This window comes from Anarhichas minor, unplaced genomic scaffold, assembly GCF_050575085.1.
Source record: "Anarhichas minor isolate MPS153535 unplaced genomic scaffold, ASM5057508v1 ptg000027l, whole genome shotgun sequence".
Classification (NCBI taxonomy): Eukaryota; Metazoa; Chordata; class Actinopteri; order Perciformes; family Anarhichadidae; genus Anarhichas; species Anarhichas minor.
Genome location: NW_027466473.1, coordinates 15,267,112 through 15,291,633, shown reverse-complemented (window position 1 = coordinate 15,291,633; position 24,522 = coordinate 15,267,112). Strand labels below are relative to the sequence as shown.

Here is a 24,522-nt window from a genome sequence, read left to right as displayed (position 1 = left end):
GAATAGATGGGCCTCCTGCGAGGACATTTTTGTTTTCGTTAACTTTCTCGTTCTTTTTGTCGTGCGATGTGTTTGTGTGTTTCTTACATAAGGCCCATTGCTTTTAAAGGTGACTGTAACATCTTGTTGTCAGTGGGGTGTGTTTAGCATAGTCAGCTGTTAGACAAGTTTTTCTTGAGCAGCCCTGTTTGACTTCATTGTTTTTGTTTCCTTCTTTCTCACCCAATAGATTGAGATAGATTAGACTGTAAAAACAACCTTAACTATAATATCATCTCTACATAGTTTCTGCTCATCAAGAACATTCTGTCGTTAGCTGTCACTGAACAGCCCCTGTACAGATACTCAATGTGAAAATGAGCCTTTTCCTATCACACTTAAAAAAGATAATAACAGATTGTACATACCTTATTCTCTGCTGCTAATTCCCAACGGCTTCAGAAAGGCTTTGCTAATCAGTAAATCCTAGCAGCTGTTAGAGTGGCCGCACTCTGTACGGTCTGTGTAAACTCTGCATACCTAATGTCGGCACCTGTATTGACATCATCACATAGCCCCGCCCATCATTTGCATAGGTTTCTGTGACCAAGGGACGTCCTCATGGGAGACATGAGGACATTCAGATGGAAAACAATACCTGACTTAAAGATCACGTTGTATATTTGGTATAAAAAGAAAAAAAATCTTCAGCACACGTCCATGTCAAGTTATTGAATGTAGAGTATGTTTTTCATGCTGTTAAAATATGATGCAGAGCAAACTGTGTGCAACTTTATTTTGCCTTTTATCTTGAAATGAGTCAGTCTTCAACAGAAAAGCCAAAATGAGAACTCAACCGTTGAGTTAATAATATATAAACTCTGTGTGCAGAAGGAGAGGCAGCAGTGCCGGCCCGTCTCAATGAACTTTGCACCCACTTTTGATAAATCTTTATTGTCGTCATTGTCTTGGTCAAATGATCATTCCTCAGGTAAAGTTAGTCACCAAAGAGCTACTGTAATTACAAAAAAATGATTCTATAAAATGAACGTTTTCTCGTTGTTTGTCATTACAGCTGAAATTAAAATAGCTAAGACATTTATCTTTTTATAGGATTTCACAGAATAATTTCTTCTCTCGAAACGGGTTCTCAGAGGAAAGTACTGGTGTCACCAGGGGGTCCTCTTTGGCATGAGCTTCGCAGTAGGCCATCAGATCAGCTGCTGCTTTGGATATCTGTAAAAAATAAAGAAAAGGGTGTGTGTGTGTGTGTGTGTGTGTGTGTGTGTGTGTGTGTGTGTGTGTGTGTCGAAAATTGGAGGGGAAGAGGATAAAAAAAACATTTAAATTCTATTATTCCATATTTTTAATTTTTTTTTACCATTGATTATACACTAAAAGAAAACATTTGTCCTGCATCAATCAAAACAGTAAAAACTGATGTCAGTTATGGAAATGGAGCAAATTTTATTTAATTGTTAAAAAAAAATAAAGGTTGTCTGTTAGAGGTGAACTGCTCTTCGGAAAGTTCAAGATTAGAAATCAATGTTCATTTAAATATACATGACATTAAATCTCTTTTGAGACAGGAAAGTGAGAAGAGCATTTTCACTGATTCATTATAAAACATGCCACAATCTAAGGCCGTTTCTTAACTTGTCCATCATCATTACTTACATAATGTGCTGACTCACCATCATCCTCTCTATGTTGACCTCCAGTTTCAGTTGTTCTACCGTCTTACGAGCATCTGCAATCTTGGCCATGTTGTTGGACATCCTGCCCCTTTCCAACTGAAGTCAGTCAGCCTGCAGCAAACCATCAATGTTGACTCATCAGACAAGAAATATTCATATGCATCACCGATAAAAAAGAAAAGAAAAGAAAAGTGGAATAAACAAAATACAAACATGAGACACTTCTAAAGTGCAAACACAGTTGATGAAGGTGTGCCATGGTTAGAGTCAGTTTCAATTTGCTTGTTAATTCTGCTCCCTGGGTCTCAGCTGCAAGTGGCACAGGGAGGGTCTCAGAGGAGGAGGGCTTGGGAGGGAGGGGAGGCAGAGCAGCCTCCCCAGGGGAGGGCATCCGCTAGCTGGGCGTGTAAATACACGTAAGAGTAAAAACATTAACGTTAAAGTTGCTCTTTCAGAATAGTTTTATCCTAAACTGCAGGTGTAGAGAGTTGCTGTCAAGGCTATTAGTCTGCTGCTATTATGATGCTCAGGTTCTGCCATACTTACACAAGAAATCAGCATTGAATTGCTTTAAGATAGCAGTAAATGAAAAAAAAGCATCATTACTCAGCAACAAAAGACTTTTTATTGTGTCAGTGTCTGTGGGCGTGAAATTAATTAGTCAATTCTATCAATACAAATAGTTTCTCCACACTAATACAATTCACACTTCTGGAATATGCTGACAATATCAGCACACACATGTAGAGATATGTGGTCTGATACAAGCTGTTTCCAAGAATCTGTAAAAAAAAAAATATAATTTTTTTTCAAGATGTATCCAAACTCATAACAATCACAACGCCACTCACCACAAGACCAACAGCGACCGTCGGGCTCCTGAAAAGAAAAGTCCGCTTGTTTCCAACTGGGTCCACCGCACCAACTTACAGTAACAAATGAAGTGAGATTAATGGCAAAGATGAGGCTTCAATAGGTTCCCTCCTTCAAATAGCTAGCTGTGGTTCTGCCCCCAGGATGAGCTCAGTGCAGCAGTTAAAGGCAACATGTGGTGTGACCTTCATCTCTAGAGTCTCTATCACTCGCTCACCTGAGGTGATAGAGGAGCGTGTGCTGCGAGATGGAACATTAAATATTGTTTTTAAAAAGGGATATACGATTTAAATAGCTAATAGTGTATTGAATATAAAGGGATGAAAAAACTGCTTTCTTCATAACACAGTAACATGAAAAAGCATTAGACTGATGAGGAAGCTCTCAGGAGAATACATTGTTTTCCATGACTTTAATTTATTTTCCTACGTGCAATGCACTCTTGGACAAATATCAAATCTGTAATATTTGGATACATGAGTGCATTCATTTTAGATGACCTGATTACTCAATAATGAGTAATCAGTATTCATAACAGGTTTATTATGTGACAGTGTTGAATGTTGGAATTCAAAAATGACAGACCTCCAGAACTCATCAACATACATGTGTGTTTCATGTGCTTTTACAGTGTAACACATTATCTTGCCTTCAGCAAACATGTTCTTTTTGTATTATATGACTTTAGCTGTAGAATATAACCAGATTTGATCTGTTAGGGAGCATTGTGCAGATTTACAGTGTAACAGCAGTAAGGAATGATTCAAGTAATAATGTGTCTGAAGAGGCTCAATTGAAGCCTAATGCTTTCTTCCAACAAATAGGCTACACAAGAGCACTGGATAACATGCAGTATATCCAACGCTAAGTTTGCAAGGTGAGTGATTGAGTCTTTGTCAAGGTGTGAGTTTTTCCCGACAGCAGGATTATTGGTCTCATGCCTATCCATGCTGCCAGTCCTTCCTGTAGAGCTGACAGTTATTCCACACAGCAGCAGGGGGGCGAAGAGGCAGTGCTATGGAGTTAAATGTCAAGTGCCTCATTAACATTTGTTTCCCTGTAATTGGTCTCTTTCTGTGGAAGATACTGGACCTCATGAGTAGAAGGTGCTCTGTCCTCTTTCACCAAGGGCCCAAAAACACAATTTGCCCAGTGTGTTGTGTCATAAACCAAGCGGGCATGTTCAGATTCTGCGGTCCTACTTAGTTAGAACTTAATATTGTTATATATATTGACAAGTACAAACTCTAAAGCCAGTCAGCCAGCCAGCATGTCTCCTCTCTCGTATGATTCATTTATGACAGACGCCACATCATAGGATCCATGAAACCTGAGAGGAGGGCGAAGTGTCTGCATATCCCATCAAGTACACATGTTTATTTAGTGTTAGCATTTAAAAACATCTGTCTTCAGCCATACTTTATTTCCTTATAAGCAAATCTACACAATACCAAAGAAATACTCGGGTATATCAGTTTAAAACTAGAAATGATCTATTCTGGTATAATTACAGGGAAAAGCAAATACTTCCCTGTTGTTCAGACCATTGACTATTGGACAATTTACCAGGTAAAGCTTCAATGTGGGACTGCAAATTAGAAAAGAACAGTCTGTTGCTCCTGCTGCTCAAAGTGTGACAGCCTCGTCTGTATTATATGAAAAAGCCCACAGAACAGCATTTACAGGTGGTTACTGGAAATATTAAGCTTCTGTTTTTTTTTGGATTCTTTTTTAAAAATCTTGCATTGAAAAGTCAAGATATGAGTCATAACTGGCAAAGTATGAACACTTACTGGTTCCAGGTTTTCACTACAGTGGCATCATATAACCCTCTACATGTTTAGGCTCAAAGATAAATGATTTTGTGCACGTATTATGATTACTCTTGTTATTCTACAGCAACACGAAAGGGGGCATCTTTGTATGAAACTCTGGAACAAGTGATTTAGCTGAGAGAAAAAGCCCCCGGGTGTTACCCTCATTACGCTCCTGTGGTGGGCGTGTACGAGCACGTCCAGAGCCACAATGATAAATAACGTTACAGTAAGCTACATTTCCTCGCATGGCCGCTTTCTTGGGTAGCACACACTCCGTAGAGACCAACGCGGACTCAAAACCGCTTTGTTTCGACTCCTTACAGAGAGTAGCATTTGAGCTAACGTCAGAAAGAAAAAAAGAAAAAATCGTGGAAGCCTCAACAGCCCCGTAAACGTAACATGCATTGATGTTGACGTCCATCATTTGATGCATGTCGTGTGCGGATCTCGCCACTGTCGTGTTTATTGCCGGGCTTCCATCCACCGAGATGCATGGGATGTCGGGATGACAGGAAGATGGCAAACGGGGTTGGAAGTGAGTAACGTCGGCTCATAGAAAATGTCAATGCATGCTATCCGTTAGCGGAGAGTGTGTGTCCGTGCTGTTGATGTTATCACCGCGAACTTCCTTGCACGGCACCCTCCGCTCCTGCAGCCTGCAAGGATTAACCGCTGGCATTAGACAGCTGACAGCTCTGTTGACACTGATGCTCCTGTTACAATCACAAGTATTATCGATGTGCTTTTTTTTTTTTTTTCTTTTTTTTTTTTTGCACGCTGATTCCAAAGCAGTCGCGTGCGGACTGCATGGTGGGGCAGGTTTTAGGTAGCATAGAAATGAAGCCACGCTTCAAGAGATTAATTGTAGTGCCCATACCAGGCCTGAGAACTACAGCAGGAACGCAGTTAATAAACATGAACTATATAAAGCACGTATCGTGTTTGTGTCCATTTTTCCTCCACATCTGCAGAACACAAGCTACTTGTCATCGGACCAACAGAGCCATGGTCGGTGAGGGAGAAGCTGTGTTTGGCCACATCTGTCATGAAGAGTGGAGACCAGAACTGGTATACTGTACTGCTGCTCTATTATGGCCCCTTTAGGCTAAAACCAGTGCCAATGCTTCTTTGTTGTGTGTCAGTGGTCTATGATATAGCCATGCATAGACACTTTTCATTTGACCTTTTAAGGTTATGCATTGTCAATATGGGGGGGCCCTCAGGTGTGCTTGAAGTTATGGTTGCTGTTGTTTTCTCTCACAGTCTAAAGTGATGCAAATGAGATGAACTAACCTTGTCTTTAGCTGCCATACTGTCCATGGTGTTGCCCAGTCCATGCTGGCCTTGATTTAGCATACATTTTGCATGAATTTACAACTAAAATACTTCCAAAAAAATAGTAATAATAAACAAATGGACAAAATAGATGTATAAGAATTAATACTTGGAAGAAGAAAGTAAAAATGTTTTAAGACTACAATGAAACAAGATAGAAATAGTAGCCTGTTTTGGACTTGAATGTGTATTTCATATCATCTTACAACATTTCTTCATCTCAACAGGGTGTCTGTCAGTCGAGCCATCAAACCATTTGCAGAACCCGGCCGACCACCTGACTGGTTCTCTCAAAAGGTTTGACAAAAATCCGAGCTCGCTCTCCCGCAATGACCAAATTCATGACCTCTGCAGTACTTTTGCCACATTTTATTTTGCCCTGTCACAAAGCTGTTCTTTCTTCTTCTTTGGCTCGTCACAGCACTGTGCCTCCAAGTACTCTGAGCTCCTGGAAACAACAGAGGCCCCAAAGTGAGTGCCTAAGTGACTTTTACCTCGAGCCTGCTTTTGTAGACTCGCAAGCTCAAATAGATTACGTAGCTTTGTACTGTTCGACACGTGCATTGACAGTCTATGCCAGAAAACAATGTCTTGAACTAACAGTGCATTTGTTGCCTTCAGGCGGAAACGCGGCGAGAGAGGTGAAGTGGTGGAGACAGTGGAGGATGTGATAGTCCGTAGGCTGACAGCCGACAGGATTGATGCACTCAAAAAGCTGATCAAAGAAACACAGGAGAAGCACAGGTATACAAGTTTAACTTTTAACAGCAAGAAGACATCACTGTCGTCGTGAAAACATCTCAGGAGTTAAGATCAATGAGATTGGTTGATGCTGTTTTCGTAGGAAGCTGAAGAGAGAAGCTGAACTGATTCAAGCAGGACGTCTAGATTCCAAACTAGAAGAGTTATGGGCCGACATTCTGCAGTAAGAAGCAACACGCTTTCTATCTGTCCTGTTTCAACAATCACACAGTACATCTCTTTTCATGTTTGTAAAAGCTTGGACATTAGACTCTTGCCTACTAACAAGCAAAATACATATGTGTGTATCTTATGTGTCAGGAAGAAGAAACTGGAGCAGAAGGAAGCAGAGTTGAAAAGAAAAAACACAAATGCTGCTTATCAGGGTATCTCCTTCACTTTTAGTGGGTATTTATTTTGGGGGGGGGGGGGGGGGGGGGGACACACGACATCAATGTAGAATTATATTTTGTAATGTTAATGATTCTCCATAGATATTAAGTAAAATTGTGCAGTTGAAACAGCCTCAGGTTTTTTTTAATTGACCATGGCCATTAGAGCCATGCTGCTAGCATGCAAAAGAAGGATAGCCATGGCACATTTTTCTTGTGGTGGGGGGGGGGCAACAAATGAAATTGAACATCTGCTTTTGTGTGACTGATGAAGTAATCCTCTCTATGCTGCCCCTCCCTCTTCCAGCCAGACAGGTGGCAAAGAACACATCTAAGCGAGAGCCCGGCGTCACCACACAATCGCCCGCAGGCTGCAGCTCCCCGAGCCAGGAGTTCTCACCGGGCGACCCGCTCGAGTGTTTGACGCTGGATCTTGCGTTGACAAAGAATGTAAGTCACCGTAGGTTCAAATGCATTCAAGCTTTGCCCTGCTTTTCAATTATCATATTTGTGCGTGAGACATTTAGAAACGTTTGCCGGTATTTTTTAAGGTGTAACGCTAATGTGTAATGCTAAACGTACAGTTAATTTAAAGCTCAATTAAAGAAATGGTTAGTTAGTACCCAGCTCTGCACCTCTGTCCGTGTTGAACTTTCCCTCGACCTGTCTGTTGTCTGTCTGTCTTGAATTTGCCGGTCGACCCTCATCGACCTGCATGCATCTCTTTTATTGTTGTTTAGCTGTGTCTGACTGATTTATGTATTTCACATACTCTGCATGCTTTTATGTTTTTGTGTTTTTTAGTGTCGAACAATTGCAGCATAATATTGTCTTTAGTCCACGTTTCTATTTTAACATAGTTATCCCTCATTTTATTTGCTTTGTGCGTGTTGACTTTGAGAGCCTCTGTGTTGCATGTCTTGTTAGTACTTGTCAATGTATAAGAGTCTCCTGAATGATGATACTACGTATATTAATATTCTCACTTTTTTCATTGTTTGTGCACGCATTGTAAAGCGTCAATATTGTCTAACCTTTCAAATGTAATCTTACATTCTGTTTTTAGGTTTATTTTGTAACATCTGCCTCTTTGGTCTACAGATGAAAAATAGCCTTTTGGCTAACTCTGGCGCATTTACAGAAATGTTGTTATTAATGTGCACTGTCCCTCATCAAATATACCAATAAATAAATAAAAAATATTCATTTCTTAATCTGTATTTCTCTCAAGAATGCTGAAAACGAATCAGTTTGTGCTGGTTAAAGACATAATAAATATTATACATATAATATGCTGCATATTTTTAACTGAAGTAACTTGCCATCACTGCTATAAGGTATAGAAACAGTTAAAATATGACTTTATAATAATAACAGAATAGAATTATATATCACAAAAGAGTGTAATATTTCTGACCATTCCCACACTCAATCCGAGTTGATCAATGAAAGCATGCTTCGATTGGTATGGAAATATGATGTCACGTTTGTATCTCTGTCTCCAGGCTTCAGGATCAGCCAGATTAATGACAATTGCTGAGTCTTCTGGACCAGGAAGTGATGACATCAGCCCCGGGTCACTTCTGGACGATCCCACCCAAAAGAAGCTCCTCCTGGGCCTGAAAGCCACACCCCCACCATCTCCACTCCTGTCAGAGTTACTGAAGAAAGGCAGTATCTTGGCCACAAATTCCAGACTGGTATGTGGAGGGGACTTACTGTGTTATGCCAACAGTGCCAAGCTCTCTAATTAACATGTTCAAGTCTGCAGGGCACCCCATCTTCATCTCATTCTTTGTAGAGTTACTCTGCGTTTGGGAACAATTTAATCATTTTGTTTTTCTTTTTTTCCCCCCGTGGTTTTGGAAGTTGTGGTTTGTTTTGCCAGTTGCATAAAGCCTTTAGTCATTTTTTTGCAAATGTATTGCATTGTAATGTGTTGTTTTTTTTAAACACAGAGTCTGTTTTCACCTCAGGACATCTCAGTGTCCGTAGATTGGTAAAGTTGGATGGGGTGCTTATGCGAACAACTGTCTTCAGTTAATTCCACTCCTTTTTGAACGATGTTCAGGTGTTGTCTTTGGCTACACGAGGTCATTTGTAGTCCTGTTTAAGACCATTGCTGTGTTCTGAATGTGTTTTTTGTCCTGTTATTACTTCTATCTGAAGCATTAACAAGTTTACTGTTTTTGGAAACAACTTTTACTGTTTTTGGAAAACAGTTCCTTCCATCCTTAAATGTCTCAGAGGCTGTGCAACTGAAACAGTTCATTTAGTCAGGAAATCATTTTGTTTTGCTTTCTTGAAATGATTTGACTTGAAAAAAAAATAAAATGTGTGTATCATTTGAGAGTTAACACATCACTAAATATATTTTGCATTTGTTTTTTAATGCTCTAACTGTGTTGGTTTGTGTCATGTCTCTCTGCACTGTAGCTGAAGAGTTCAACGGTTGGTTTTAATGCACCACTGAATGTTTTGCCTCTTAGTCTCTCAGGCGCCTTTTTGCAAACATGCAACCTGCTTTTGCTCCCAGTTTGCTGTCATTTACTCTTTTTTTTTTACCTCCAAGCTTTTTGTCAGATGTCATCAGTGAGTTCCGCGTGGCATGACTTCGCACTGCAGCCAAGGAGCTGTCGTTCAGCCAGTCCCTGCCGAGGTTCTTCTGGAATGGTTGCTGGACAGTTACCTCCTGGAATTGTCCAGCTGTTTTTTTTTTTCTCATTTCCATTTTTTATGAAGCCAACTGTGCTCATGTGAAATCCCATTGTGTCAGCATAAGTTGATCCTTTAGTAGCTCTTTGCCTCCTCACATTCCTCTGGTAACATTGCTGCTCTGACATGCAGTGCTGCCTTTAGGGCTCTTTGTATAAATATTTGCACAGGGATTCCAATCAAATTCTAGAAATATCACAAAGACATTCAGCTATAAATTTGTATTATTTATAAAAAAACATGTAGTATACTTGATGTGCACTTTATGTACGAGAGAACTGGCAAAATGTTTGACATGCATGTATGCGTTTACATCCCAGATTGGGGAGGGGGACGTGACCACTGCTAATATGACAGGAGCACATGACTTGCAGCTGGCTCCACCTAGCCAACCTCTCACTCAGGCAACAGGTACAGATGCAGTGTGTGATTTGTGTTCATGATGTTCTTTACACTGATTTTATGTCAAAGTTAAAGAAAAGAACATCTCACTAAATATTTGATTGAAATAAGATTTCATCTAAATCAAGATGATATTTAGTAGAATCCCCTTTGGCACAAAAAAGAAAACTATCTCGGAAGCTGTTTTACATTTGTTCGCTTTTCTCCTTGACTCCTAAATGGATGTGTGCTTTCTATATAAAAGTGCTACTGTCATCTAAGCTGTTTGCTCATACATTGGCTAACTGAAAGCCTCCGCTCCTTTGTCTGCACTTCTGCACTTTGTGTGTTCATGTTTATGAACGCTTGCATGGCAGGTGCCCCGATGTTGTCGCGTCTCCTGGAGGCAGGTCCCACCCAGTTTTCTGCCCCGTTAGGTTTCATGGTCAGTGCAGACTCAGCCTCCAGTGCTCCTCTCTCTGCTGCCACTCCTGTGTCTGTTGACTCTACTGCCTCAGCAAATACAGGTCTGTCCGCTTTGACCCAGACCACTCAGAGCTCAATCCACACGCTAAAACCTCCTTGCATCCTTGATGTCATATTCTTTGTAGCTTGAGAATAATTTAATGTTAGACCTAAGATTGTTAACTGTAGTCATTCAATTGCAAAAGTAGACTTAAGGGTTAATTTATTGTGCAATGTCAGAGCAAAACTGAGATATCACAAGTCTCATTTCATGATCATAATGTGTCATGTACACAATTGTATACATTGGAGGAAAAACATACTTATGATACAAAAAACGTCAACTATACTCAGACCTTTTGTATCTTATGTATACACTACTTAATGTATTTTTAATATCTAAAGGTATCTCAATTTCTTGGTCAAGGTTAACAAAGATAAAAGTAAACAAGAGATTCATTGTGGTTCATATTGAAATACAAGCAAATGATAAAGCTTGAGCTATAGGTATTCTGTGAAGTAGAAATAGAAAAATCTGTGTTTTTACAAACTGCTCCTGCTAATTTAAAATTGTAGTTGAAAACCGGTTGTTGTTTGTGTGCAGAGGTGGATGTGATGGTGCCGTCTTTGCCCCCCGGATGCCAGCCTATCTCTGCAGGGGATAAGGTGGCCGAGCTCAGTGAGGAGGATGTGACTGTGTCCTACATGGTGGGTGAGCTGGACCTGAAGACGGTGGGGGACATTATCGCCATCATTGAGGACAAGGTGAAAAGTCCTACACATTTTCACGGCATTGTTTGTGATAAATAATGCCTGCTTGAGGTTTTAAACGTTATTTTACAATGTGGTTTTTTTCTTTACATTTTGGTCGTCAATCTAGTGAGTTATGACAATAGTTAACTCACCAACATCACTTCTGAGATTTACCAGACAGGACGTGGCAAACTATGAAAAATTAGTTCAAAAGCTCAATTCTTCTTCTTCTTTAAGATCAAGAGTCATATCTCTTCTTCTGCAGACAGATGTGACTGCAGAGGCTTTGGATGCAGCTGCAGTTGAGGCTGCGCTGTCACTGTGTGAGGAGAACGGCCATGCTTTGTCTGGTGCCTGGGAGCCTGGGCCTCTCCAGCCCCATGAGTCTCATCCCGCAGTGCCCACAGGGGTCCAACAGTCCTTGTCTCTTCACAGTAGCCCGGAGAGGAAGACAGAAGTGTTAGAAGTTCAGGGTGGGACTTCAGCTTCACTCTCCTCTCTGTGCAACAGTCAAGATTGCGGTCTGGCAGCATTCCCCAAGGGACTACGGGGCCTTCCTCACACCTCCTCATCCTCACGCAGCTCAAAGAGTTTGGAGCACTGCCACACTGGAGCACCTCCACACCCTGAGGCAATGAGAGAGACTGGAGTGTTGGCGCACCAGAAAAGCCAAATTTCATTGGATGTTACTCTAAAATGTGAAAGTGAGAAGTGGGCACAGCAAAGACCTGAAAAACCCCATGGAGGTATGCACACCTATATGCATCAATACTAGTATTCACTTGGTTCAGAACATGCAGTTGGCATGCAACTATGCATTTTGCATAACCATTTCCTTCTTATTATTCATCTTTACTGTCTTTATTATCTTGGCAGACTCAGTATTAGAAGAGAGCCCACTGACAGAAAGGCCCCCCAAGGTATAGCACCCAACGAGGACAAAGGGAACATGTTGCTTGTAATGAAATGCAGAGTGCGTAGTTCCACAGTATTCCTGCACTGTAAGCTCTGTTTCAATCTCGGCATCTTTCTCCGTCTTTGCAGGGGATGAAAGCGGAGGATGGAATAAGTGTTGGGGGAGGAGAGAATGCCTCGGGGAATAAAGTGTACCGGCAGCTCAATGGGCCAGAAGTGTGTGGAGACGAAGAGGCCGATGGGGTGGAGGGATTCTTGTTGGAGCCAGACGGCGAGATGGAGCTAGAGCCTGCAGCCAGCGAGAGTGAGGACGGGTACAGCCTCCACACGGCCTCCTCGTCACTACAGCTCCACACGACCGCAGACTCCATCCCCAGCAGCCCCTCCTCGTCACTGTTGTGAGTGAAACGCAAACTTGCACACTCAGGCAATTTCTTGCTGCGTCATGCTGCAGATCAGGTTCTGCTTGATAATGATGACCTATCTGTTTGTGTACCTTCCACACACACCGTTGTTGTGCAGTTCTGTGTGCAGTGAGGACCATGAAGCTCTACAGGCTCACAAGATCTGGAAGAAAGCCATTATGCTGGTGTGGCGTGCAGCGGCCAATCACAGGTCAGATTATGACTCTCAACAGTAACGCTAGCCCCTGATGATCAGCCTCTCAAATATGGAATATGTTGTGTCATTTCTGAAACAGATGTGATTTATGTAAATCTGTTGTAGGTATGCAAATGTCTTCCTGCAGCCAGTAACTGATGAAATTGCACCTGGGTACCACAGTATTGTGCAGAGGTAAGCACAGGACACGTCTGCTCTGGTCATATTTTAAGCCTATTTTCAATTCACTTATAGATGTTATTGTGGTTACTTCTCATATTGCTCGTGCAGAGTGAAAAATCTTACATCACACAATAGTAAACTGTTCAGGCACTAAGAAAAACAACCTTTGCTAGATGGCATTGGATTGTTGACATTGAACGCCACTCTAACCCCCTCTTTGCTCTTCACTTCTATAGGCCCATGGACCTTGCCGCCATAAAAAAGAGCATTGAGACCGGTTTGATACGGAACACCGCTGAGTTCCAGAGGGACATCATGCTGATGTTTCAGAATGCGGTCATGTACAACAGCCTGGATCATGACGTGTACCACATGGCTCTGGAGATGCAGCGTGATGTCCTGGAGCAGATCCAGCAGTTTCTGGCTACCCAGCTCATCATGGAGACCTCAGAGTCTGGTATCAGCGCCAAAAGCCTGAGGGGCCGTGAGAGCACACGCAAACAGGACTCTACTGACAAGGTGCTTCACTAGAATTTTGACAAAAGCAGAGAGTACAGAAGAAGAGACAAGGGTGAGACAACAGGCTGAGTAGATGTGCCTGGCATTTTCCAAAGCATGATAATAGTTTTTAGAGTGATATCCTTCCAGGTAGCCATTGGTTTCAAATGCTATCGCAATCAACTTACAGAGACTTAGTAAACGTGTTTTTGGCAAAAAGTCCACTTGTTTTGTTTCATGCTAAAAATCCACCAATGTCACAAGTTGTTTATTGTTCATCTTATGGCTCTGACTTCTCAGACGTCAGTTAACGAATGCAACACCTTATCTTTGAATGCGTTACATCATTGCTATCACTATAAAAAGACAATACGTTGCTCACTGTGGGGATTACTGTATGTATCTCAAACAAGTTTCAAACCAATGGTTGACTGGAAAGCAATACATTTGTTTTAGAACATAACATCTATGCTTTGGAAAATGGTAGGCAATAATGTAATAATGCAATAATGTAAAGACTATTACTGACAACTATTTACCAAAGCATACAGTCGGTTTTATACATTGATATTCCACCTTCAAGAAAGCTATTGTTTACCATTAATTACACGACGGTATGAACATGAACTGGCGGATAATTGACCCGATGAATCACAATTAATATTCAGTCCTTTATTTGCATTATTGATGTTGATGATAATGTGACTGATGTTTACGTTGGAGATTTGTACATGAGCTGATTACAGAAACAAAGCATTTTCAAAACAACTACATTGCAGCTACGTTACCATGCCCAAATAACGTAGCTTTGGCAAAACAACATTTTTAGTGTTTTCAACCTGTGCCGGAAAAACGTGTTGGTGAAATAAAGAAGATGTTCCAGTTAGTCAGAGTTAGAGTTCTTTTTCACATCCCTTCCATTGTGACCTAAGCATCTAGTTGGCTGTTTAAGAAGCTGCAGGAGAATCATACTTTCATGACAAATGACCTGATCTGAAGTTGTAAGTGCTGAATGTTGATGTTTTATAGCATTCTGATGTGAACTAGAACCAGAAGTTGACTGGAAGGTAGGAGATGATTGTAAAACATCATGCTGTGCTTTGAAAAATGGTTGACAAGTATACACTGTATGTATGTGTTGTATTTAGCTAATGAGCTTGACATGCTGGCATGTTCCTTTTTAAATATATCTGATGTGGATAAGTAGTGCAATTGCAGTGCAGCGAGGAAATGAATAGTAAACATTTGAAATGGCCACATGATGATATACCTCTATATAGTTATATACTCTGTTAAAGCTTATTTCAACCTTTCCTTCTGCTGAATAGATCCTGTTCTGCATATTTGTTGCCATTATTTTGCTTCCTCTTGAGGCTTTCAATGCACTTTTGTGTCCCAGCGCTGATATGCATCATTTTCCTCTTACAGGACACTGTCTCCATGTCCTCTCCTGCCTTCCTTCTTTCTCTGTTTGTAAGTACCCATCCTACAGTCTATAAACTTTCCCATACTTTCTTGTCTTTTTTTTCCTGAAGCGGACAAGAAAAACTACAGTTGTATAATCAAAACAAAGGAATAACTCATTCATATAGAGCTCAGCAAACATGGTATTTGGCTGACATTTGTGACTCAAACATCTTGAAGATCAACTTGTTTGAACAGTGAAACTCTGGTGTGGCTTCCGTCACACATGAGTGAAGGCAGGCGGTCTAATAGTTGTTTTTTCTTCCTCTCTTTGACTGCAGGATGGAGGCACCAGGGGGCGCCGTTGTGCCATAGAAGCTGACATCAAGATGAAGAAATGAACATCCAGTATGACAATTTTATCCAATAGTGTTCCAGGGTTGAATTGAAAGACGTGAAACCACAAGGCTGAATTTATCCTGTCAGTTGCACAGATTCCCACTCTGCATAGAAATGCAGCGTAACCTTTATTTGCACTCCAGGTGAAATGGATAGACTGTAATATGGAGAAGCTTATTTCCTCTGAGACAGCCATACAGACATGGATTATAAACGGTATAATCCCAGATTACAATGGGGCAGGAAGAAAAGGTCAAACCTTTCATAGACGTAGCTGCAGATCACTTAGACTTAGCCTGCTCTGAATTACATCAGGTTGTATTGTAAATGAAGATAAAAGTTACTCCTAGCCTACAGACCTGGTTTTACTTCAGATTAGTGTGGTTGATTTTAAACATACCATGTTGGTGATACAATGTAAAACCAGAGGCCAAAGAGTCTCACTTAGCTAGGGGGTGAGGGGTACGTGCTAATTTCAAATCATTTGAATTTCTTTTTAGTTTACTTATTTAAAAAAACTCTGATAATTTTTAAATATGGCTGTATTTTTTTTGTGATGAATTTGATTTTATTAAGGGTGCACTTCCAGTGAAACAGTATCAACATGCATATTCTGTGTCATTTTCAGTATTTTTGAGAAAATGTCCCGTTATCAAAATGTTTTGTGGACTTTAAAATAAACAATAAAACTTCATAAAAAGCCCTCATTCCACTATGTTAAGCTTGAATTGGCATTAACGTTTTCCACGATTCCAACACAAAACACGCCACAGCAGCGACACAGCATTACAGTTTGCTGAAACCTTGCTGCTTCAGAGCCGTCCAATCGAAATCAGTGACTTCCAGTGGGAAAATATAAATCGTTAGCATTTGATATCCTTCTTTTTTTTTTGTATTTAAAAGTCTGCCTTGCCTAATTCATGACATTGATGTTTAGTGCGCTGTGTGTCAGTAGGGAACAGCATGCAGACTTTATCAGGATCAGCTCAAGCAGCAGTGGCCACATGGCAAAAAGCAGCAAAGAGTAGCATTCCATTATAAATAAGTTACACAGTGTTGTGTTTCCAAGAACCTGTTACGTAGCAATGTCATTAGTTCAGTGTTATGTAAATTGGCCGAAATCAATCTAATGTATTTAAAGCTTTTATCGAGTCAAAGCCAACTCATGTACAAGATGCCATACTGTTCCTGTTGTCTACTTGCTCATTTGTGTTGAGCATGCAAATACATCGTGTTCATGTTTTCACTATGACCATGTCCACTGACTTATGTAAACAAAGGCTTTTCCATGTCTGTTAAATCCAGAAATCTGTAACCGGCATCAACGGATATTAGTTTCACAGCTCATATTTAGAGTCAAACAGAAAGAAAGTGTGATACGATCTCAAGTTGTACATGCGGCAAGTCAAACCTCTCATGTTCCGAGGAAGTAATTGGACAGATGAAGGTGCAAATGTACAGAAACATTAAAGCCTTTTGGCCACTTGTTGTGATGTTTTTCCACAGACAGCAGTGAGAGGTTCAGACACAGTAGATGTGTTTGGTTCAGCTTCTTTGCGATTTATATTTTACATCATTTTTACCTTTTCAAATATAAATATTTGCCGTCATTCTCAGTGTCGCTGCCCGATCACCTTGAAATAAAGAGACTTTGATTGTTATACCATCAGTAGGATAATGTGTAGTCTTCTAATGATGTGACCAAACAAACAAACCAGAGAGTCAAACCACCACCAAATCATAAATGAACAAATCAGACGGGCCAACACATACTCTGATTACATCTTTTATTTTCAGGTATATTTGGCTGAAAACTGAATTCTGAAGTGTTGCTCAGATGTACTACGACCCCGACTGATACCAAAACCTGATTTTTGCGTATCACAGTCAAGGTTTTTACATGTTTTGAGTTACAGTGTGGACCTGAATATTCTAGTCAATTAACATTTACTGTGTCAGTAGTCATGAAGATGTGGTTGCTGAAAAATAAATACGTAACTAATAACACACACTCTCTCTCTCTCTCTCTCTCTCACTGGGATGCATGCAACAGCAACAATAGGGAACACAGGATTGAACTTTAACTTAAAAGTGCTCGAGAAGAACCTGAATATCGTATGAGAACAGCTGAGGCAGTCTTAGTGCACAGAAACAAGTACCAGTGTCTGAATCATCTGTGGTTAAAGAGTTAAAGTTAACACCTCCACAAGGTTAGCGTCCGATTAAAACTGATCATTCTGTTGGAGATGAGAACAAAATTATTATTCTTTATAAAACATCAGTATGAATGAAAACAGGTACAGAATTTATAAAACATTTATAACACATGGGCCAAATAGGACTGTGAATGGGCTCTTCGCCTTTGACAAATTGAAAGAGACTTCTTCAAAAACTTTTTGCGACACACAACAGTCATTTCTCACTGCTAAACCTCAAACACATGCCTGCAGCTGAAGTACTGAACGACTTCCTGAGTGGAAGCTTAATTAATGACCTGCGTAATAAACCCCTCTGCAGTAGGATCAGCAGGAAGCTCTGCAGTAGGAGGCCGCTTGTTTTTTTGGCAAGTGCAACCTTTTTACAAACACGCAATCAGAAAAATGTTGTCAAGATTTGTTGAATTGAACCGTCATGTGCCTCCTATTGCTGTAGTCCCAGAGGACAAATTGCCTGATCAACCACAGTAAATCTGATTAGTCAATGTTGTAATAATAAATAAAAAGGTCCTCTGTTAATTCACAGTACAGAAGCTCTCAGAAGATTTGTCCAAAGACTACAGGACTATATTAGTCACTGTATTTTATTACTTCCTACAGGGAAAAAAAAAGATGAGCCAAGATGCTCGGGCAACAATCACTCCATTGATTATTAAATAACACCTAAAATGTCAGCAAGGACACAAAAACATGAAAGAAAATAAATAGAGGTTAGCTACAAAACCTAAACGAATAGAACGTGTATGAGTGAACATACTACTGCCTTCATAACCCCAAAGGGAGACCCCTTATGTCATGCCATTTCTATAAGAAAGTTTAAAGGCTCCGAGACATCATACACACACACTGCCACAGAGAGTCTGCACTTGATGCTGCTGCCACCACAGCCAGGGTGGGCAGCTAACAATGCTAACTCTTATTTCCTACCATCGAAAAGGAGAGAAGGCACATTGTTTCCAGTGGCATAATCTCCCACCGACTGCGCTGTACCTAAAAGATTTCTTTACAAAGTGGCCGGATTGGATAAATTTACACACTTTTAATAAAATGCATTATTGTAAAGTCTGTAAAGAAACGTGTTCGCCTCTCAAGCGGTCCTCATTTGCCTCTCTGACGCCCAACCAATCGGTGCAGTTTGTCACAGTTGTCCAGCCTCATTGACTCGGCCTTCTGCTTCAGCCGCTCGTCTCGGTACAGCTGTCCGAGGTTCGCCAAGTCCGACTCTGCAGAGGAGAACAGAGCGCCAAAAGAAAGACGCATCACAGTGGTTTGTAACAGCTGTTTGCACATAAAAGAATAGTGTGACATTTTGGGAAATATACATATCAGCTTTCTGGCAGAGAGTTGGATGAAATGAACAATACCACTCTCGTGTCTGTATGGTAAATATGAAGCTACAGCCAGCAGCCAGGTAGCTTAGCTTAGCATAAAGACTGGAAGCGGATAGGAGAAAAAAAAAAAAAAAAAAAAAAAAAAAAAACTAGCCTGGACCCACAAAATCGGCCTGCGTGCCACCTCTACAAATCACAACACACTAAATCCTGTTTTTTAAAATCAGTAGAAAAACAATTTTGCTATTCTATGCGGGGATATGTGCCGGAGTATGTCTTAGGTAGGACTAGTTGCCAGGCAACCAGTGGAGACTCAAAGTTACTGCTCCCAGCTGCCGACCGTAGCCTCACATCTAAAGTACAGATATGAGAGTAGTAGCAATGTTATCACACAATATCCAGCCAGAAAGCAATTAAGGATATTTCCCAAATTACTGCACCTTTCCTAGGATGCAATGAGATTTTAAGGCTCTGGCTAGAAAATGATACAAAAGATTTAACATAAATGAAGATTTTAGCTTTATCGAAATCAGTGATACCTGCAAAAACAAAAACCTCCCCGTTTAAGCCCAATGAGCGGCACGCTTACTTTGCTGTTTCTCCTTCCAGCAGCTGTTCTGCAGGTGTTCGATATAGTCGCTCTCAATAGTTTTCTCTAGTTCATCCAGCGCAGCTCCGCGGTATTCCTTCTCAAAACTTTTATCCACATAGTACGGTACACCCATGTGCTGCGTTTCCCTGGACACCACCAGCCCCATGGCCCTGAAAACCCCCCAAAAAACATGATTACAATGTATTCAGGGAAATGCTGCCGTCTTGTTGTGAGGCGCCACAGACTCACGGCTTATAGAAGAGACTGTAGGGCGGGTTAGTGGCCATCATCTGAGTAAACACTGATATGAGGATAAGCACCAGCACAGGGAGAAGCTGCAGCAGCGCTGTGAAGGTGTTCTGTGAGAAGATAAAAAATAAATCAGCACAGATTACAACGCATATGATCCTGGCGTGTAGGCTGCACTGATTCACGCCACAACAGCACAGTGCGTCTTTGGAGCAAGCAAGGCAGTTATGAGGGAAGTAAATGAATGACATGAAAATGAATCAGTATGGAGAAACGGTCACTAGGAAGTCGCAGCCATGTTATAAATGCATCCCCAAAAAGCTGCATTTCTCCAGTGCCTGTTAATGATTAGACCATAGCCATAGAAGACAGCAACATAATACTGTAATTGCTAAACGGGGATTTGTCTTCATGTTTTTGTGAGTCACCGACCTGACTCTGGTTCTCCTCCACCACCTCCTCGCGCCTCTCAAAAGCGCGTCGACGACGAGGCTGATAGAACTGAGAGTAGGAGGCTCCCTGGTTGGTGTACACGTGGATGTTTCCTGCAGAGAGACACGCGCGCTTCTTTAGCCTCTACACGTCCACAATAAACACAGTGGATCATAATCCTGAACTGTAACACCTACCTGTTGGAAATCTTCCTCCGAAGAAGATATTGAAGAGCTCCTCGGGGGAAATGTCGGCCTCAAAGTCCCTGTTGAAGCTTCGGTAGTATCCTTGGCGGGTGTGGCTGGACTGTTGGGGCGCGTTCGCAGCTGCCGATTGATCTCCGTATTGATCGTACTGCTGCCTCTTCTCCGGATTGCTCAGCACTGCATATGCGTTGCCTATTGCTGTTGGGAGAGGAGGGAAACATTCGGTCGTGGCATTTAAATAAGTCGGCAGAACATACGCACCAATGACGCCTTAAAATAAAGTACAGGTAGATAATCATGGCCTAAGTTTTAGAGGAATTGAGCCCTGTTTATTTTTTGCCTATATTTGTTTATATTTTGGCAAACTTATGCACTTATGCTAAATTAGCTATTAGCGGTTCCTCTATATGTACCATGTATGTACTCACAACTACCACTGGATTACTTTGAAACTGAGGAAAACTTTAACAGCCTCTGCCCTGCTGAAGCTTGTTTAAACAGGACACTAGAAACATGAGGGCGCTGGCTGCTCCTGAACCGACCGTGACCTCCAACTCTGCTGAGAGGTGGTAACTGAGAAGAAGAAGAAGAATTCCCTTTGTGGGATCAGGAGAGTAGTGCTTCACAACAGTCCTAAAATCAGTCCCACAAAAATACAATAACAACGGACAATGAAAGGGTATCGTCCCCAGTCTCACAGAAACAAAGCAGGTTTGTTCTCGTACCTTTGAAAGCATCCGTGGCTCCTGGAGCAAAGTTCTTGTCGGGGTGAAACTTGAGGGCCAACTTCCTGTACGCCTTCTTCAAATCTTCCTCGCAGGCATTTTTGGTAACACCGAGGATTTCGTAAAAGTCCTTGCAATTCTTTATCCTGCAATAAAAAAAAAAAAATGCGAAACGGATGTCAAAACACAAACCAGAACTATTGCCGTGGTCGGTCTGTTGCTGTGTAACAAAGTGAAAAACACACGTCAAAGAGTCGAGAGTCACCTGAGAACACCCTGCCGCTGCTCCTCGGTGTAGCTCTTCTTCTCCTCACCACCTACGTTACTCGTTTCATTGCTCCGGATGTCCTCGTCTCCCCAGCCGGTCGGCGGTGAGACGTGGTTTGCTTGAGGAGCAGCGGTGTCTCCGTTCCTCACTATGGCATCTATCAGCACTGCAAACAAGAACACAGTGGCTGAGGTCAGCTGACAAGTCAGGTGGAAATGAGGAGAGACGATGGAGAAAGCTGAAACACGATAGGTATTGGTACCCGTGAATATCAGGAATTAAATTAAGGTTAGCGGCCAACAAAAAAGTATATGGTCGACCATTAACATACACGTTAATGACAAATTAAAAAGTATTATCGTAGGGCCTTCAGAACAGACGTAGGGCCTCCTTGATGGAGGGATGGACGCCATTTTTCTAAAACGTATTTAGTGATGGTGATCCAGTGAAGTTGAAGGCCAAAGTATTTGATACACATAAATTTCACACTCAACATTCAGTGATTCCTTATATGTATGTGGAGGCATTTAAAAAAAAAATTATTATTATTTTAATCTATACAATACATGAGTAGAGTGATATTAACTGTGCACTGCACATCAGAAGTTAGTCACTCCTCGCACTACATGTGCATACTGCTGTAAAATGGACCCTGTGACATTTAACTGGCTCATGCACGGTGTGTTTAGGGAGCTCCAGGTAATAATCTACCGCAACTCATTTATCCTGGTTATGATGTGCGAGATAAAGCAAAGTCAGATCCAAACACAGCACTGCCTCAGAGTGAACCGCAAAGGGGACAAGGAAGCCCTTAAGAGCCCTTAAACTCAGCATGCAGCCTACACACACATTAAGTATTAAAGCTAGCAGGCTCGCGTTTGTCTCCGCTTCTAAAAATAGCAATTCACTGCACCCAACGTGAAATCTGTCAAATACATGTCCGACTGTTCATACAAAAGGGGGTACGTTGGCTGGTTGGCCAACGTTAGCCTGTCAGGACTGCCATTGCAGAATGTGCGTCAGCTTATTTTACCTCTGGCCCGGGTGCTGGGGTAAATATTCTGGGCTTCATAGAGCAGCTGCAGCGCCCGATCCGTCCGTCCTGACCGTAAACACAGCTTCGCCTTCTCGATCAGCCGGTCGGCCTCTTCTTTGACCATTTTACCGTCACGGGAGTCGTATCGCTGGTCCGGTGGTCGCTGTCTCTAGATGCCTGTCCCCCGTGCAATGTGCGTCAATATATCATATGGCAAAAACAAAAACAAAAAGCGAGCTGTTAGAGCTAACGTTAGGTAGCCCCCGGTTAGCTTCGGTTTCAGACAGCTGCGTAACGTTAGCTCGGGCGCGAGCCTGCAGTCACTCAAAAGAAGTCCTTCGCGCTATTATCCGATCTGCAGACGATGGCGGTTGATGTCAGGCTGCAAACAGGTCTGCAGCTGGGCCATTTTTAAGAGCAAAGGGTCTGAAAGATGCTGTTTTTTTTGCTGTCGGGCTTTTCTTAGCGGTGTTTTAAAGGGCCACCCTGTGGAACTAAACTGGACCTCCTGAGCTGTGATGGACAGGAGGTGGAGGCAGAACGTCATATCCTGTGTAGAGGAGCTGTGAAATGTGTAGAAAATAAGGCCCTGGTATTGAGCCATGGGAGATTACTTGTTATTTGTCTGTTTGTTTGCAAGTTTGGCAATTTTGTCCTTCCTATTGCTTTTCCTGTCAATTAACTAATGGTACCAAGAAACCCCAGCAGGTTGAGCAACATCAGGCGTAGAGTGATGCTGCAGCATTTAAAGGCATACTTACTTGTGGTGCATTCAAGTGCCAATGAGGGAGGGCTAAATACAAAATAGTGTTTTTTTTATTTTTATTTGTATCCATCAAGTGGTAGATTTCTGCCTTTAACTGCAGTTGCAGAATGAGCAGATAACAGGTATGTTATGGATCTTTTTATCTAACCAACCAATAAAACTGCACATTCAGCAAATATGGATTATGGTAACATTACATAAAATGACAAATTGTAAACGTATCTGTAACGATCAGATTTAGATGTAACAGACTGTAGTGTAATGATTTTATAATAAACCTTAAGTGTAGTAAATATTCTTTGTTGGCTACACTGTACACAAGTAAGGCATGTAATTAGTTCTGAGGGGTTGTACCGTGATGTAAGTCACGGTAAAAGTTGCAATTAGCATTAATATATCCGTCAGTGAGTTAGAAACTATGCAACACATTTTTTGTTCATGCATATTTTATTCAAGAGTAAAAAAATGTGATTTGTCCCATAGGGCATGCTTACAATGTGTGTATCATTTAGGAAGTCAAATGCCAAAACATATTTCCATAGATAATAAAAAATGTTGCAAGATAAAATCCATTATATTTGTTTGTTGAAATATGCATGTAGATCATACAAGAACCAGAAACAGAGGAAGGAAAATAACCATAAACTAATTTGTAACATAATAATATCAGCAGTAAATATAACCAGAGTACAATGTTTCCTGTTAAACGTAAGTGCGACACGTGATTTTCTTAGTGTCCGATTCATTTACATCTGAAAACCATGCTATCATGCTTTGGCAGCCTGAAAGTTGCTTTTCACTGAGATTATAGTCATTCACACTATTGAACATTTTCTGTACATCAGTACAACAGAAAAAAAATAAACACAAGGCTTCGCACCTTAGAAGGGCATCTCTGCATACAAGAAATCAATATAAAATTAAATGCAGTGGTAATACATAACAGAATAAAAAAATGGACAAAAACAATCAAAGGAAGCCTATTTATAAAATGTACAAAACAAGACAAATAAAACTACAAATGTAATTCAAAAATAAAATAATTCAAGTTTACTATTTGAAACACAACTATCACAATTATAATCTCACGTAACAATTAGGAACTTAATTGCATGCATTGATGCGTTCCATACCATATATGCTGTGTTAAAAATCACATTCTGTCCATCCTTAATTCACATACCTTTACCATTAAGTAGAAAGATGAAATATAAAGTCGAAAAAATCTTAATGTATGAAGGGAAATTCCAGAAATTTATGTGATAGTAAGTGTTGCTTGAGGTTTGGGCTTCACTGGTATCAACTATCCCTAATAATTCATTTTTGAAAGAACTTTTCCTGTTTTAATTTAGTCATTTGGACTTTAGATTTGATGTTTTATGTGGATCACAGTGTGGGTGCACTTTGTCAGTCAAGTTTTTCTCAGGGTGAAATTAGATTAGATTAGAAAAGTGGTTGGAAAAACAAGAAACTATATGCAATGTACACAATTTGATGCAATATGGGTGGATTAATAAACCAAATGCCTGGTCTACACTGCGCTCAGATTTAATG

The 24,522-nt window shown here is 41.0% G+C and overlaps 3 protein-coding genes across 3 annotated transcripts; 1 reads left to right on the top strand and 2 right to left on the bottom strand.

The window, feature by feature from the left end:
• Positions 1 to 1,086: 1,086 nt before the first annotated feature.
• Positions 1,087 to 1,868, bottom strand: gng8 (guanine nucleotide binding protein (G protein), gamma 8). The gene is made up of 2 exons (XM_076102628.1): positions 1,674 to 1,868; positions 1,087 to 1,215 (listed from the first exon to the last, which is right to left on the bottom strand). The coding sequence occupies exons 1-2, from the start codon at positions 1,755 to 1,757 to the stop codon at positions 1,087 to 1,089; spliced, it is 213 nt and encodes a 70-aa protein (XP_075958743.1). The 5' UTR covers positions 1,758 to 1,868.
• Positions 1,869 to 4,692: 2,824 nt separating this feature from the next.
• brd8a (bromodomain containing 8a) lies at positions 4,693 to 15,149 on the top strand. The gene is made up of 20 exons (XM_076102627.1): positions 4,693 to 4,901; positions 5,338 to 5,434; positions 5,929 to 5,998; positions 6,123 to 6,172; positions 6,323 to 6,445; positions 6,546 to 6,626; positions 6,764 to 6,828; positions 7,142 to 7,284; positions 8,340 to 8,534; positions 9,870 to 9,960; positions 10,308 to 10,457; positions 11,000 to 11,160; positions 11,414 to 11,894; positions 12,025 to 12,068; positions 12,193 to 12,461; positions 12,586 to 12,678; positions 12,790 to 12,858; positions 13,083 to 13,365; positions 14,773 to 14,817; positions 15,090 to 15,149. Exons 1-20 carry the CDS (start codon positions 4,859 to 4,861, stop codon positions 15,147 to 15,149), a joined length of 2,613 nt encoding a protein of 870 aa, XP_075958742.1. The 5' UTR covers positions 4,693 to 4,858.
• A 1,771-nt stretch (positions 15,150 to 16,920) lies between these two features.
• On the bottom strand, positions 16,921 to 22,727 carry dnajc18 (DnaJ (Hsp40) homolog, subfamily C, member 18). Its single transcript, XM_076101693.1, has 8 exons — positions 22,200 to 22,727; positions 21,164 to 21,332; positions 20,899 to 21,044; positions 20,165 to 20,371; positions 19,968 to 20,080; positions 19,536 to 19,645; positions 19,284 to 19,456; positions 16,921 to 18,586 (listed from the first exon to the last, which is right to left on the bottom strand). Exons 1-8 carry the CDS (start codon positions 22,324 to 22,326, stop codon positions 18,462 to 18,464), a joined length of 1,170 nt encoding a protein of 389 aa, XP_075957808.1. The 5' UTR covers positions 22,327 to 22,727; the 3' UTR covers positions 16,921 to 18,461.
• Positions 22,728 to 24,522: the final 1,795 nt, after the last annotated feature.

Bases quoted from the DNA above. Each gene is read 5' to 3' on its own strand.
- gng8 (XM_076102628.1), bottom strand. From the start codon at position 1,757: ATGTCCAACAACATGGCCAAGATTGCAGATGCTCGTAAGACGGTAGAA. The intron at 1,216-1,673 runs GTGAGTCAGCAC...TATTTTTTACAG, and splicing joins TCAACATAGAGAGGATGATG to ATATCCAAAGCAGCAGCTGA.
- brd8a (XM_076102627.1), top strand. From the start codon at position 4,859: ATGGGATGTCGGGATGACAGGAAGATGGCAAACGGGGTTGGAA. The intron at 4,902-5,337 runs GTGAGTAACGTC...CCACATCTGCAG, and splicing joins GATGGCAAACGGGGTTGGAA to AACACAAGCTACTTGTCATC. The intron at 14,818-15,089 runs GTAAGTACCCAT...CTTTGACTGCAG, and splicing joins CCTTCCTTCTTTCTCTGTTT to GATGGAGGCACCAGGGGGCG.
- dnajc18 (XM_076101693.1), bottom strand. From the start codon at position 22,326: ATGGTCAAAGAAGAGGCCGACCGGCTGATCGAGAAGGCGAAGCTGTGT. The intron at 21,045-21,163 runs GTGACTCTCGAC...TTTTTATTGCAG, and splicing joins CAGCGGCAGGGTGTTCTCAG to GATAAAGAATTGCAAGGACT. The intron at 20,372-20,898 runs GTACGAGAACAA...CTCTCCCAACAG, and splicing joins AGCCACGGATGCTTTCAAAG to CAATAGGCAACGCATATGCA.